Genomic DNA, 12,358 nt, shown 5'->3' with positions numbered 1-12,358 from the left:
GCTCCTGGCTTTGGATCAGCCCAGCTCCAGCAGTTGCAACCATTTGGGGGAGTGAACCAGCAGATGGAAGACTTTTAAATCTCTCTCTCTGTCTCTCTCTCTCCCTCTCCCCATCCCTCAGCCTCTCTGTAACTCTGCCTTTCAAATAAATAGATAAATCTTAAGAAAGAGAGAGAGAGAGAGAGAGAGAGAGAAAGGAACCTCTTCTCCATTCAGTTCCTCTATAATCTGCCTTCCTCCCCCAGACCTAATCCCACTGGGCTAATTCACCTATAAATGAAATCACACACTGTGTGGTCTTTTGTGTCTGGCTTCTTTACCTTGGCACCATGTCCTCAGGGTCCAGCCATGTTGTGCTATGGGTCAGTACTTTGTTCATTTTTCATGGCCAAGTACTATTCCACTACCTGGATAGACTACATTGTGTTTATTCATTCATAAGTTAATGGACTTTTTTTTTTTTTTAAGAGATTTGAAAGGCAGAGAGAGAGAGAGAGAGAGAGAGAGAGAGAGAGAGAGTTTTCTCTCCACTGGTTCACTCCCCAAATGGCTACAGCAGACAGGGCTAGGCCAGGCCAAACCAGGAGCCTGGAACTCTATCTGGGTTTCCCATATGGTTGCAGGGGCCCAAGGATATGGGACATCTTGTGCTGTCTTCCCAGGCCCATTAGCAAGGAGCTGAATAAGAAATGGAGCAGCCAGGGCTCCAACTGGCACCCCTATGGGTTGCTGGCACTGCAGGTGGCGGCTTCACCCACTGGGCCACAGCACTGGCTTCTGAGACGCAGGATCTTAACTGGAGTGCTAGCCACTGAGCTAAATGCCCAATCCTGCCCCCATTTTAAATAAGGGACTTAAGCATCTGCAGAGTTCCGTGGAACCAACCCCCTGCAGACACCCAGAAGGAGGACTGAGCCAGCGACCGTCCTATCAGGGTGGGCTTCCAGGGGCTCAGCCTTGGGGGCAAGCGAGAGGGAGGGGCCAGCCCAGCAGGTGATGCTGGCCCGGCGTGGCCCTGGCCTGGACCCAGCCTCTCCCCATGTCCCCAGACCACAACGAGTGTGCGGCCAGTACCGTGTGCCTCAACGGCGAGTGCGTCAACGAGGCCGGCGGCTTCACGTGTGTGTGCAAAGCCGGCTTCCTGCTGGCGCCCAGTGGCCGCTACTGCGTGGGTGAGGCCGGACCCTGGGCCCTGGAGGGAAGAGGAGGGGGCGGGGAGAAGAGAAGGCTGGAGGGAAGGAGCAGGAGAGAGGAAAAGGAGGGGGGAAGGAAAGGCTGGGGGAGAGGCAGGGTGGACGTTGGGCCGATGGGGAAGTGGGTGAGCCGGAGGGCGGGGCCCACCAGGTGGCACCTGGGCCCCCCGCAGACCTCGACGAGTGCCAGACCCCTGGCATCTGCGTGAACGGCCGCTGTGTCAACACGGAGGGCTCCTTCCGATGCCAGTGCCCCCCGGGGCTGGAGGTGGGCGCTGGTGGCCGAATGTGCCTGGACACACACATGCGCAGTACCTGCTACGGCGGCTCCTGCACCCGCCCCCTTCCCGGCGCGGTCACCAGATCCGAGTGCTGCTGCTCCAGCCCGGACCATGGATTCGGGCAGCCGTGCCAGCTCTGCCCTGCCAAGGACTCCGGTGAGTGTTCACCTCCTCGCTTCTGCGGATAAAAGGTGACGTCGGGTGGGGTTCCTGTGGGGGGGGGGGTGCTCACGGAGAGGGGGCTTCTCTCTGCTGGGGGCTGCTCCCCCCATGGGGGAAGGCAGGTGCTTTGTGGTCGCAGGCGATCGTCCAGGCCCTTGGCCGTGGCTCCGACTTCCCAAACCAGCCAGGGCCCCAACCCATCTCTCTCTCTCTCTGCTCTCTCCCACCTGCAGCTGAGTTCCAGGCTCTCTGCACCAGTGGTCTCGGCATCACTGCTGACGGTCGAGGTAAGTGGGCCCTACACACTGGGGCCAGCAGCACACCGCTGCCCTAGAGCTGCGGGAGGGGCGGGGCTGTGGTTAGAAATTGGGTGCGCTGCCTGGTCGGCTTCAGCAATGCAAACTCTGGCTGTCCTGAAGCCAGGAGCCCAAGATCAAGCTCCTTTTAGAAAAAAATTAATTATTTATGTTTTTAAATTATATATATTTTTTTATTTGCCAGCGCCGTGGCTCACTAGGCTAATCCTCTGCCTTGCAGCGCCGGCACACCGGGTTCTAGTTCCAGTCGGGGCGCCGGATTCTGTCCCGGTTGCCCCTCTTCCAGGCCAGCTCTCTGCTGTGGCCAGGGAGTGCAGTGGAGGATGGCCCAAGTGCTTGGGCCCTGAACCCCGTGGGAGACCAGGAGAAGCACCTGGCTCCTGCCATCGGATCAGCGCGGTGCGCTGGCCGCAGCACGCTGGCTGCAGCGGCCATTGGAGGGTGAACCAACGGCAAAAGGAAGACCTTTCTCTCTGTCTCTCTCTCTCACTGTCCACTCTGCCTGTCTAAATAAATAAATAAATAAATAATATATATATATATATATATATTTGAGACAAAGATCTCTCATCCGCTGGTTCACTCCCCAGATGCCCCCAGTGGCCAGGACTGGAGCCAGGGATCAATCTGGGTCTCCCACCTGAGAACCTGAGCATCACTGCTGCTTCCCATTAGCAGGAAGCTGGAATCAGGAGTGGAGCTGGGGGCTGACGCTGTGGCACAATGGGTTAATGCCCTGGCATGTAGCGCCAGCATCCCATATGGGCACCAGTTCGAGACCCTGCTGTTCCACTTCCGATACAGCTCTCTGCTATGGCCTAGGAAAGCAGTAGAAGATGGCCCAAATCCTTGGGCCCCTCCCCCCGCGTGGGAGACCCGGAGGAAGCTGCTGGCTCCTGGCTTCAGATCAGCACAGCTCCGGCTGTTGCGGCCAATTGAGGAATGAACCAGCAGATGGAAGATCTCTCTCTTTCTCTCTCTGCCTCGCCTCTCTCTGTGTAACTCAGACTTTCAAATAAATAAACAAATCTTTAAAAAAAAAAAAAAAAAAAAAAAAGGAGTGGAGCTGGGGCTTGAACCCAGGCACTCTGATAGGGGATGTGACACGTTAGCCACTGCACCAAATTTCCCTCCCCAAAGCATTTGCATCTGTGGTGGTTGAATCCTTGGATGTGCAAATGTCTGGGGACAGTTCTGACCCCCAGGGAACGCGTGGAAGTATCAGGAGAGAGTTGGTGGGGGGTGGGCTGCTGTCTTCTCACGGCTGCAGCCTGGGGGCGCTGCTCCACACAGGACAGGCTCCTTCATTAAGAATGCCCCAGTCCCAAATGTTTAGGGAGAACTGGGGGCAGGGACTGGGCTGGAGCTGTGGCCTGCTGACACCCTCCTCTGTCCTGCTACTGCAGACATTGACGAGTGTGCCCTGGACCCCGAGATCTGCACCAACGGCACGTGCGAGAACCTTCGGGGCAGCTACCGCTGCATCTGCAACCCGGGGTACCAGGCGGGTGCCACAGGGCAGGACTGCAGAGGTGAGTGTGCCAGCGGGCAGCGGGATGGGCCTTGCCCGCAGCACACCCTCACCCCTCTCTCCCACCTGCACCCTGCAGACGTGGACGAATGTGCCCTCAACCGCCTCCTGTGTGACAACGGGTGGTGCCAGAACAGCCCCGGCAGCTACAGCTGCTCCTGCCCCCAGGGCTACGGCTTCCAGCAGGACACAGAGACCTGTGAAGGTACAGGGTGCAACACAAGGGTCGTGCAGCCACATGCTGGACGCCTGTGGTGCATGTACATACAGAAACATGCGTGCTGCACGTTTGCAGAGACCCACATGCTCAGGCATGCACGGTGCATGTAGTATGCACACATACATGCTCAGGTGCTTTGCGTGTGCTGGTGCACACTCACGTGTGCCTTACGTGGTGTGTGCACATGCAGAATGCAAGCTGTGAGGATCACGTACTCAGATGCATGCTGCACAGGGCCCAGCTCTGTCCCTTCTGCAGTCTCCCTCCAGGTCTCACTCTTACCCTCGCCTGTGCCACAGCCCCTCGGAGTCACTGTGCTCCACTGCGCATGCTCATGGCACCCTGAGCCTCTGCTTTTCTGCCTGAGAATAACTAGTGTATCCCTGAGCCTTTCTGTCCAGTCCCCGACACCGAGCTCCTAATGCCCTTGTAATCTTCTGGGCCGTGGAGGGTCTAGGAGCATCCTCTGTTCTCAGGTCTGTTCTCTGGCCCCGGCTCTGAATTTCCTGGGGGATTGGAATGTCTTTCGTTCTAACAAGGTGCCTCTTTGGTGGCTTCAATCGGTCCAAGCCTTGAATAGAAGCTTGGACTCTGGGATCACACCCTCCTGCCCCATCTTCTGGGAAAATGGCTTTGTCACCAACCGTGTTTGGGTGCTGGAGCCCCCAAGAAAAACCTCTGACGTGGAAGGCTCTGAGAGCTTCCAGCTCCTGCACTAGCGGAAGTGCCCCGTGGCTGAGGCCCCCGGGTGTGCCCTGAGATGTCACTTGATGCATCTCTCCCACCTGAGCAATTATCTGCATCCCTTCTCTGTGTTTGGGTTTTTTTTTTTTTTTAGATTTATTAATTTATTTGAAAGGCAGAATGATGGAGGGAGAGAGAGAAAGAGAGAGAGACCTTTTATCCACTGGTCACTACCCAAATGGCTGCAACAGTGGGGGCTGGGTCAGGCCAAAGCCAGGAGCCTGGAGCTCCATCTTCCATTGCTTTTCCAAGCACATTAGCAGGGAGCTGGCTTGGAAGTGGAGCAGCCAGGGCTCGATCCAGTGCTGTTATGGGAAGGCAGTGCTGCAGGTGGTAGCTTAGCCTGATGTGCCACAACCCCTGACCCCTATCTGCAGCCTTTGTAATATATACTTGATAACAGAGGCCGAAGCAGGTAAAGCCACCACCCACAGCACCGGCATCCTATATGGGCGCTGGTTCGGGTCTCGGCTGCTCCACTTCTGATCCAGTTTCCTGCTAATGTGCCTGGGAAAGCAGTGGAGGATGGCCCAAGTCCTTAGGCCCCTGCACCTATGCGGGAGACTGGGTGGGATGAAGCTCCTGGTTTCTGCTTGGCTCAGCTCTGGCCGTTGCGGCCATCTGGGGAGTGAACCAGCGGATGGAAGACCTCCCTCTTTCTCTGCCTCTCCCTCTGTGTGTGTGTGTGTGTGTGTGTGTGTAACTCTGCCTTTCAAATAAATTTTTTTAAAAATCTTTTTAAAAAAAAATCCTTGATGACAATGAAGTCAGTGCAAGCCAGGTGTGTTTCACTGAGTCCTGGGAACGGCTCCAGCAAGTGATTAAACCTGAGAAGAGGATTGTGGGAACTCCCAATTTCTCTCCATTTTTTTTTTTTAACAAAAATTATTTGAAAGGCAAAGGGACACAGAGACAGACAGACCGAGCTCCCATCTGCTCGTTCACTCCCCAAATGCCCACGACAACAGCCAGGTCTGGGCCAGGCCAAAGCCAGGAGCTGGGAGCTCCATCCGGGTCTCCCATGTGAGTGGCAGGGACTCCAGCAGTTGCGCCATCATTGCTGCCTCCCAGGGTGCGCATCAGAGGGAGCAGGAGGAGACGCCAGGCACTCTGGCGTGGAATGTGGGCTCTCCCAAGCCAGGGCTTCACTGCTGTGCAGATGTCCAGCCAAGAACCCCCAATTTCTAGCCAACTCTGAATCTCTAGAGATTCAGATTTTCAGTGGGTAGCTGAAGTGTGGGGGCTGCACCCTTCACCTGTGGGGTCTGGCTGCCTCCAGGGAGATAGCTTCAGGATTGAACCGAATTAAAAGACTCCCAGCTGGCCTTGGAGAAATGGGCAGTGTTGTGTGCTGTACAGAAGGTGAGAGCAGGCACTCGGTCTTTCCTGTCTCCTGCCCATGAGCAGGTGCACCTGGGCGCACTCCCATGCCGCCGGCTGCTGCAGCCCCTGAGAAGGAGGCGGCCCTGGTCAGGTTGGGGCTCCTCCCGCACAGCTCAGCACTCGGTTGCGGGGGACGGGGCGGGGTTTGCTGTTCCCCGCAGACATCGACGAGTGTTTGTCCAGCCCGTGTGTGAATGGCGCATGCCTGAACCTGGCCGGCTCCTACACCTGCGAATGCGCCCCCGGAAGCCGACTGGGACCCTCCCGGACCGTGTGCCTAGGTGAGAGAAGTAACGGGGCCCGGGCGTCTGCGGGTGCGGGCGTAGGTGTGAGCCACGCAGGTGAGCCACGGGACTCATCTCCGGCCCCCTCCCCGGCAGACAGCACCAGGGGTACCTGCTGGCTGAAGATCGAGGACGGCCGCTGCGAGGCGAACCTGCAGGGGGCGACTCTGCGGTCCGAGTGTTGCGCCACCCTCGGGGCCGCCTGGGGGAGCCCCTGCGAGCCCTGCGCTATGGGTAACTTGCTTCTCTGGGCCTTCCCGGCCGGGCCACTGTGGAAAGCGGTGCCTGCTAGGGCTGCGTGGCGACAATGACTCTCTGCTCCACACCTCGTTCTCCCAACTACAGACCCTGCCTGTGCCCGTGGCTTTGCCCGCGTGGACGGTCTCACCTGCGAAGGTAACTCCCTACCTGCACAGGGGCAGGTGCACGTCCCAGGTGATGCTGGGGCCCCTCCCCGGAGCCTTTGGCGAAGGAGACAGAAGTCGCCCCTCCCTGCATTCCTGGCCACCCCCCCCCCTTCCTAGGCTGTGGCTGGCCTGTGCCCTCCCAGACCTGGGACACCCCAGCCCCGCTCCCTCCACTTAACCTCACCCTACCCAGATGTGAACGAGTGTGAGTCCTTCCCCGGCGTCTGTGCCAACGGACGCTGCCTCAACACCGTCGGCTCCTTCCGCTGCGAGTGTCCCCAGGGCCTGACGCTGGACGCTGCGGGCCGGCTGTGCGTGGGTGAGTCCGGTCCAAGGCCCCAGATGGACTCTCCTCTTCTTCCTTCTTCCCTCCCCCTCCCCACCTCTGCCCACCTCGGGTCAAAAGCATTAGCTTTTGTGATTCCTCCCCCAAAGCATTAACTGCCCTGTTTCTTTTGAAGAACTTTCTGATTGACACATAACATTTATAGATATTTGGGCGGTACAGTAGGATCATTGGATACACGGGTGCAGTGTGTAGCGATCAATTCAGGGTAATTAGCATTTCTGGCTCCAGCGTTTATCCATCCCATATGTGGAATCTTCTAGTTCTTTTGAAATACAAATTGTAAATTGTGGTCATGTCAATGTGCTGGAAAACATTACTGTTAATCCTTTCTATCTGTTCATATTTTTTCTTATTAAAATTTTTTACTTGGGAGGCAGAGAGAGAGCTCCCATGTGTTGGTTCATTGCCCAAACACCTGCAATGGGGCTGGGGCGGGGCCAGGGTCAGGAATACAATCCAGGTCTCCCATGTGGTGGCAGGGATCCAATTATCTAGCCATCACCTGCTGCCTCCCAGGTCCGCATTTTGGGGAAGCTGGAGTCAGAGCAGGAGCTGGGTGTGGAGCCCAGGCAGTCCCAGGTGGGCTGCAGGGACCTCCACTCTAGATCAAACACCTGCTCCCTGGATGCCCACAATGGCCAGGGCTGGGCCAGGCCAAAACCAGGAGCCAGGAGCTTCCTCCGGGTCTCCCATGTGGGTGGCAGGGGCCCCAGCACTTGTGCCATCTTCCACCACCTTCCCAGGCTCATCAGCAGGGAGCTGGATGGGAAATGGAGTGGCTGGAAGTGGATCTGGCGCCTGTATGGGTTGCCAGCATCTTAGGTGGCGGCTTAACCCTCTGCCCCTCGAGCTGGCCCCTATGTGTGTTTTCCCTGGGAACTCTGTGATGTCCCCTTGTATTATTCTTGGCGTGCTACTCTGGGATGGCATCGGAGCTCAGTAAGGGGAGTTTCAGCCTCAGGCAGCGTCCATGCCACAGCGGGGGCGTGGGACACACTGACCTTGGCTGTCTGCAGATGTCAGGCTGGAGTCGTGTTACCTGCGCTGGGACGAGGACGAGGACGAGTGTGGGGCCCGCGTGCCTGGCAGGTTCCGGATGGACGCGTGCTGCTGCTCCGTGGGTGCTGCCTGGGGTGCCGGCTGCGAGGCCTGCCCGCAACCCGACTCCCCGGAGTTCGCCAGCCTGTGCCCATGGGGGCTGGGCTTTGCCAGCCATGACTACCTGTCCGGGCAGCCTTTCTACAAAGGTGTGGCTGGGGGGCGGGGAGCCTGTAGGACGGCAGGTGGGGGTCGGGGGGACGTGGCCAGTGCTGGTCAAGGCCTGGAGCTGGGACACGTGTTTTGGAGAAGGGACTTGGGGGATTTCCAGCCTGCGTGAAATCTTTTGGTCTGGCCTTGCCAAGGCAATCGCAGGCCGCACTTGAAATACAATGAATCTGTAGCAGGCTAATCTTTTAAAAAGATTTATTTATTTGAAAAGCAGAGTGACACAGAGGGAGAGAGAGAGAGGGAGAGACAGAAGTGAGAGAGACAGATCTGTGCATTGGTTCAATCCACAAATGGCCACAACAGCCAGGGCTGGGCCAGGAACCTGGAACTCCATCCGGGTCTCCCACATGAGTGCAGGGGCCCAAGCACTTGGGCCATCTTGTGCTGCTTTCCCAGGTGCCTAAGCAGGGAGCTGGATTGGATGTGGAGTAGCCAAGACTGGAACCTGCACTGTGACATGGGATGTGGGTGTCTCAAAAGCTGTGGCCCCTACATTTTAGTGAATGATGTTGTAAATACACAAGTGGCCCTCGGCAGAGAAAAGATTCTATGCCCCTAGTTTAGGGCTTCAGGGTGGCTTGGCTGATAACTGATGATGATTTCATTATGCCCCTCTCCCAACCCCTCCAACCCAGATGTGAACGAGTGCAAGGCCTTCCCCAGCCTCTGTGTGCACGGCACCTGCCGCAACACAGCGGGCAGCTTCCGCTGCTCCTGCGCCGGGGGCTTCGCCCTGGATGCCCAGGAGAGGAACTGCACAGGTGGGTGCCCCACCTCCGTCTGCCTGTGTGCTGTGTGACCCAGGAAGGGCCATTGCCCTCTCTGGGCTGTAGTGACCACATCTTTAAAAGGAGGGGCTGGCAACAGTGACCGCTGGCCTATGAAGAAACCTTGTGCACTTGCTCATTTAGGGCATCTCAGTTTTCCCAGTGTGGTTCAGGCTCTTGGGACTCCTGTGTGGTCCCTGCAGGTAGAGGCATGGAGACCCTGTCCCGCACCACCTCTTGCCCACAGCCAGGGGGCTCCCCCTTGGCCTGCATCCCCCTCATTTCTGCTCCAATGTATCCCCCGACCCTGATTTATGCCCCCTGGTGGCACACGCTGGACCCCAGCCCGTGCCTCCTCCCCCACAGACATTGATGAGTGCCGCATCTCTCCTGACCTCTGCGGCCAGGGCACCTGCATCAACACCCTGGGCAGCTTCCAGTGCGAGTGCTTCCGTGGCTACGCCAGCGGCCCTGGGATGATGAAGAGCTGCATGGGTAGGAGGCCTTGGGGTGAGGGTGTGGCCAGTGCACCAGACAGGGTGCGTGTGGCGGGGATGGGCCTGGGGAGGAGCTGAGACACAGCAAGTGGGGGGGGCATATGATGTCACCTAGGGCCAGGGATCTGGGAGTGGCCGGCCACTGAGGGTGTGTGAGGTCTCCCAGGAGCACGTACCTTGAGAAGACAAGGCCCCAGAGAGAAACCTGAGGAAGGGGGCATTTAAGAAGCTTCCCACAGAGCCAGCATTGTGGCGTAGTGGGTAAAGCCCAGTGCTAGCATTCTGTATGGGCACCGGTTCAAGTCCCAGCTGCTCCACTTCCAATCCAGCTCCCTGCTAATGGCCTGGGAAAAGCAACAGATGATGGCCCAAGTGCTTGGGCCCATGCACCCATGTGAGAGATCGGGAATTAACTCCTCACTTCCGCCTGGTCCAGCCCCAGCCATTGTGGCCATCTAAGGAGTGAACCAACTCATGGAAGCGCTTTCTCTCTCCCTCCCTCTCCCTTTCTGTAACTCTGCTTTTCAAATAAATAAATGTTACGAAGAGAGAGAGAGAGCTCATGTCCCATCCTACACTTTTTTTAAAAAAAAAGGGCCGGCGCCGCGGCTCACTAGGCTAATCCTCCGCCTAGCGGCGCCGGCACACCGGGTTCTAGTCCCGGTCAGGGCACCGGATTCTGTCCCAGTTGCCCCTCTTCCAGGCCAGCCCTCTGCTGTGGCCAGGGAGTGCAGTGGAGGATGGCCCAGGTGCTTGGGCCCTGCACCCCATGGGAGACCAGGAAAAGCACCTGGCTCCTGGCTCCTGCCATCGGATCAGCGCGGTGCGCCGGCCGCAGCGCACCGGCCGCGGCGGCCATTGGAGGGTGAACCAACGGCAAAAGGAAGACCTTTCTCTCTGTCTCTCTCTCTCTCTTACTGTCCACTCTGCCTGTCAAAAAAAAAAAAAAAAGTTACTTTATTTGAAAGACAGAGAGAAAGAGAGAGCGAGCTGGTTCACTCCCCAGAAAGCTGAGTCAGACTGAGTCTAGAAGCCTGGAACTTTATCCAGGTCTCCTACGTGGGTGGCAGGGACCCAAGCACTTGGGCCATCTTTTGCTGCTTTCCCAGGTGCATTAGTAGGGAGCTGGATCAGAAGTGGAGCGGCCGGGACTCCAACTGGCACTTACATGACACGCTGGTGGCACAGGTGGCAGCCTGACCCACTGTACTGCAGTGCCCACCCGCCTCGATCCTGCACTAAGATTCATTTGATGACTACTTCGTGGGCCTCTACTGAGCTAGGGGCTGGAGCACGAGGCACTATCTTCTGGAGGCTCACAGACTGTTGGGGAGACTGACCTTGGCAAAATAAGTCTCCGAGGAAGTGCAGAATTGCTGAGGGGACATGTGGCCCGTAGGGCTTCAGAGGCAGCCAAGAGAACAGTGGGAATCCATGGGGGGCAGAGAGGTTGAAAGAGCAGGTGGGAGATGGGAGCAGCATGTGCAAAGGCCCTGGGGTGGGCTGGGCTGATGAAGCTGCATGTGGCTGGATCGAGAAGAGGACGGTGAGGTCGGTGATGAGGCTGCCGGGTGGCACTGAGCCCCGGCCTCCCGGTGTGTCTGACGCTGACTCCTGGCTCGTGGTCCCTGACTACTGAGAATCCCTTTCCCATCTGTGCACGCTCCTCTGGGTCCCCATTGCAGTGCGCTGGGTGGTCTGAGGCCTGAGCCTCCGGGTAGTCCTGGCTTCACCCCCGGTGAGGGGGCCCCCAGCGACAGCAGCGGGGAGCTCCCGCAGGCCACGCCACCCCTCCCCGAGTCAGCGTCCTCATGCCTGCCCTCTGTCTCACCTCGTACAGATGTGGACGAGTGTGCAAGGGACCCTCTGCTCTGCCGGGGAGGCACCTGCACCAACACGGACGGGAGCTACACGTGCCAGTGTCCCCCTGGACATGCGCTGACAGCCGAGGGCACGGCCTGTGAGGGTGAGCGTGCTGTGTGTGTGTGTGTGTGTCTGAGTTGTGTGAGATAGGTGTGTGTGTGTGTGTGTGTGTGTCAGGGGATGTGCCCATGCGTGAAGATGAAAGTGTGTGTCCGTGTGTATCTGTGTGTGGGTGGTTGCATGTGTAAACTGGCAGGAGTGTGTGGGTGTGAAATGACACGTGTGCAGTTGTGCATCAGTGTGTATCTGTGAGACGTGTGACCTGCATGGGAGTGAGGCGGGAGAGTATATTGGGGTGTGTGTGTGTGTGTGTGTGTCCAAGAGTGTGAGTCAGTGTATGAGTGTATCCTTGTGCACGGGTGCATGGGCGTGAGGGTGTGCAGCTGTGTGAGTGTTTGAGCCGGTGGGGGTACTGGGGTGTGAGTGTGCCTTCCTAGTGAAGGTGAGGGGGTGCTTCGGGTGAGCGTGTGGGTGGGTGCTGATGGTGTCTGTGCCAGGGAAATGCACTTGTGTGTGCGTGGGTGCAAGGATGTGTTTGCAGGTGAGTGTGAGTGTGCACGTGGGTCTGAGCGTGAACCTGGGTACCTGTGTTTGCACAAGGGCCAGTGTGTTCCGTGTGAGACAGGGTGTGCCTGGGTCACGCGGATGTCACCACGCCTCCCAGCCATCCCCCCCCGCCCCCCGCAGACGTGGACGAGTGCTCCCTGAGTGACGGCCTGTGTCCCCATGGCCAGTGCATCAATGTCATCGGCACCTACCAGTGCTCCTGCCACGCGGGCTTCCAGGCCACCCCTGGCCGCCAGGGCTGTGTGGGTGAGTCGGCACCCCCCCTCCGCCCAGCCCCAGTCGTGTCAGTGGCCTCTGCTCCCCAGCCCGTGCCTGACCCCCTGCCCGCCCCCTGCAGACGTGGACGAGTGCCTCGTGCGGAACGGAGGCTGCGCTGTGCACTGCGTAAACACCGAGGGCGGCTTTCAGTGCAGCTGTGGGCGGGGCTACGTGCTGACGCCCGATGGGCGGGCCTGTGCAGGTGG

At 58.2% G+C, this 12,358-nt stretch overlaps 1 protein-coding gene across 1 annotated transcript in view; it reads left to right on the top strand.

The window, feature by feature from the left end:
* Window positions 1-12,358, top strand: part of FBN3 (fibrillin 3) — a 61,673-nt gene that overhangs the window by 10,454 nt on the left and 38,861 nt on the right. Inside the window, exons 11-25 of the mRNA XM_089315456.1 lie at window positions 1,050-1,172; window positions 1,367-1,630; window positions 1,870-1,923; window positions 3,360-3,485; window positions 3,564-3,689; window positions 5,993-6,112; window positions 6,212-6,349; window positions 6,461-6,511; window positions 6,716-6,841; window positions 7,888-8,118; window positions 8,776-8,901; window positions 9,274-9,402; window positions 11,245-11,370; window positions 12,015-12,140; window positions 12,232-12,354. Coding sequence (XP_089171582.1) covers window positions 1,050-1,172; window positions 1,367-1,630; window positions 1,870-1,923; window positions 3,360-3,485; window positions 3,564-3,689; window positions 5,993-6,112; window positions 6,212-6,349; window positions 6,461-6,511; window positions 6,716-6,841; window positions 7,888-8,118; window positions 8,776-8,901; window positions 9,274-9,402; window positions 11,245-11,370; window positions 12,015-12,140; window positions 12,232-12,354 — 1,989 coding nt within the window. The remainder of the gene's footprint in view (window positions 1-1,049; window positions 1,173-1,366; window positions 1,631-1,869; window positions 1,924-3,359; window positions 3,486-3,563; window positions 3,690-5,992; window positions 6,113-6,211; window positions 6,350-6,460; window positions 6,512-6,715; window positions 6,842-7,887; window positions 8,119-8,775; window positions 8,902-9,273; window positions 9,403-11,244; window positions 11,371-12,014; window positions 12,141-12,231; window positions 12,355-12,358) is intronic.

Source organism: Oryctolagus cuniculus, chromosome 16, assembly GCF_051225735.1.
Source record: "Oryctolagus cuniculus isolate XC-2025 breed Fujian yellow rabbit chromosome 16, ASM5122573v1, whole genome shotgun sequence".
NCBI lineage: Eukaryota > Metazoa > Chordata > Mammalia > Lagomorpha > Leporidae > Oryctolagus > Oryctolagus cuniculus.
This window is presented reverse-complemented; position numbering and strand designations above follow the sequence as displayed.